This window comes from Ceratina calcarata, unplaced genomic scaffold (genome assembly GCF_001652005.2).
Source record: "Ceratina calcarata isolate Rehan_Ccalc_2016 unplaced genomic scaffold, ASM165200v1 scaffold4714, whole genome shotgun sequence".
NCBI classification, from domain to species: domain Eukaryota; kingdom Metazoa; phylum Arthropoda; class Insecta; order Hymenoptera; family Apidae; genus Ceratina; species Ceratina calcarata.
Window position 1 is genome coordinate 1 of NW_017171283.1, and position 1,263 is coordinate 1,263.

At 57.6% G+C, this 1,263-nt stretch overlaps 1 protein-coding gene across 1 annotated transcript; it reads left to right on the forward strand.

The window, feature by feature from the left end:
* Positions 1–116: 116 nt before the first annotated feature.
* Positions 117–1,242, forward strand: LOC108627510 (ecdysone receptor-like; the record flags this gene model as incomplete). The annotated part of the gene is made up of 1 exon (XM_018028794.2): positions 117–1,242. A coding segment is annotated over exon 1 (445 nt), but the record flags the coding sequence as incomplete, so codon positions are not given.
* Between the last annotated feature and the right edge of the window lie 21 nt (positions 1,243–1,263).

Consider the following 1,263-nt stretch of genomic DNA (forward strand, 5'->3'; position numbering starts at 1 on the left):
AGGCCGATTGAAATGCAAATTCTGGGTACACTGAACCCTCAAGTGGCCCTAATCTCAGTCACTGGTATTACTGAAATTCTTGTAATTGCGATTATCTTATCAGATAACGAGAAGAGACACGTAATTCGTTGATGCGGTAAACAATTTCGAGGAGAATTTTGTGAGAATCGTCTAACCAGTTTGAAATAATTTGTTGCAGATACCTCAAGACGGTAACGGGCGATCCAGCATGCATTTGGAGCCTCCGTTACGGGCGGAGTTCAAGATGCGGTAGAGGAAGTCCCTCGAGAATCTACGGAACAGTTCTAAGCACCCATTCGTGATACATAGAATACAAAGCATAAGCACTCGCATAATAGCAATTATAGCACCCCCTCGAGGAGACTCGTTCATATCCAATAGAAACGAATAGCTTGCTCAAACTAGAGCATCCGAAAGCTCACTGGTCGACGCTCAGGAGGAACCTGGCGCCCCTGACCGACGGACACCACTGCCTTCCAAGACTTGCTTCGGGTCGCGAACAGACCACGAACCAACCGGCCGACGACTACCACCCATCGCGCTTAACAGGGAGACCCGTTTCGGAAGCCCGGCTTCGCCCGAACTCGCGGAAGGGACTTTTAAGCGGCGAGTGAACCACAAAGGAGCGAGCAGCGAGAGGAGCCGTCACGGTGGCCAGCTTAGTGAGCGGCAACGTAGCGGTGCGTTACGATGAGGCGTCGGGAGTGGTTGGCACGGGGGGTGTCGTGTTGGCAGCCACTTCCAGGTTAGCCGCTGCGGATCCGGCCACGTCCAGCATGGACACCAGCGACTCCAGCATGGACACGACTAACGGGGTACCGGGCGCCGGGGTGGGCGCGATAGTGTCCGGCGCGGCGTCCTTGACGCTGGTCAAGGCCGAGACGCCCGAACTACTCGCGGGCACGTCGGCGACGCCCGGGTCGGTCACCGGGCCGATAGCCGGTGCAACCGCGGGCCTCTTCGCCGGTATAACCGGCAGTAAAACCGGTCGGCCGGACGACTGGCTGTCGACGAACAGCCCCGGCTCGCCGTCCGCCACCCTACAGGCGCAGCACGTGGTGTTCGCCAATGCCCAACAGCTGACGGACTCCCAGCAGCAGCAGCCCCCGTTGGCGCACTCCAGCCCCCTCGCCCATCAGCAGCAGCCCGGCAGCAACAACGGATACGCCAGCCCCATGAGCACCAGCAGCTACGATCCTTACAGTCCCAACAGTAAAATAGGTGAGCTGCAATCCGTTATAA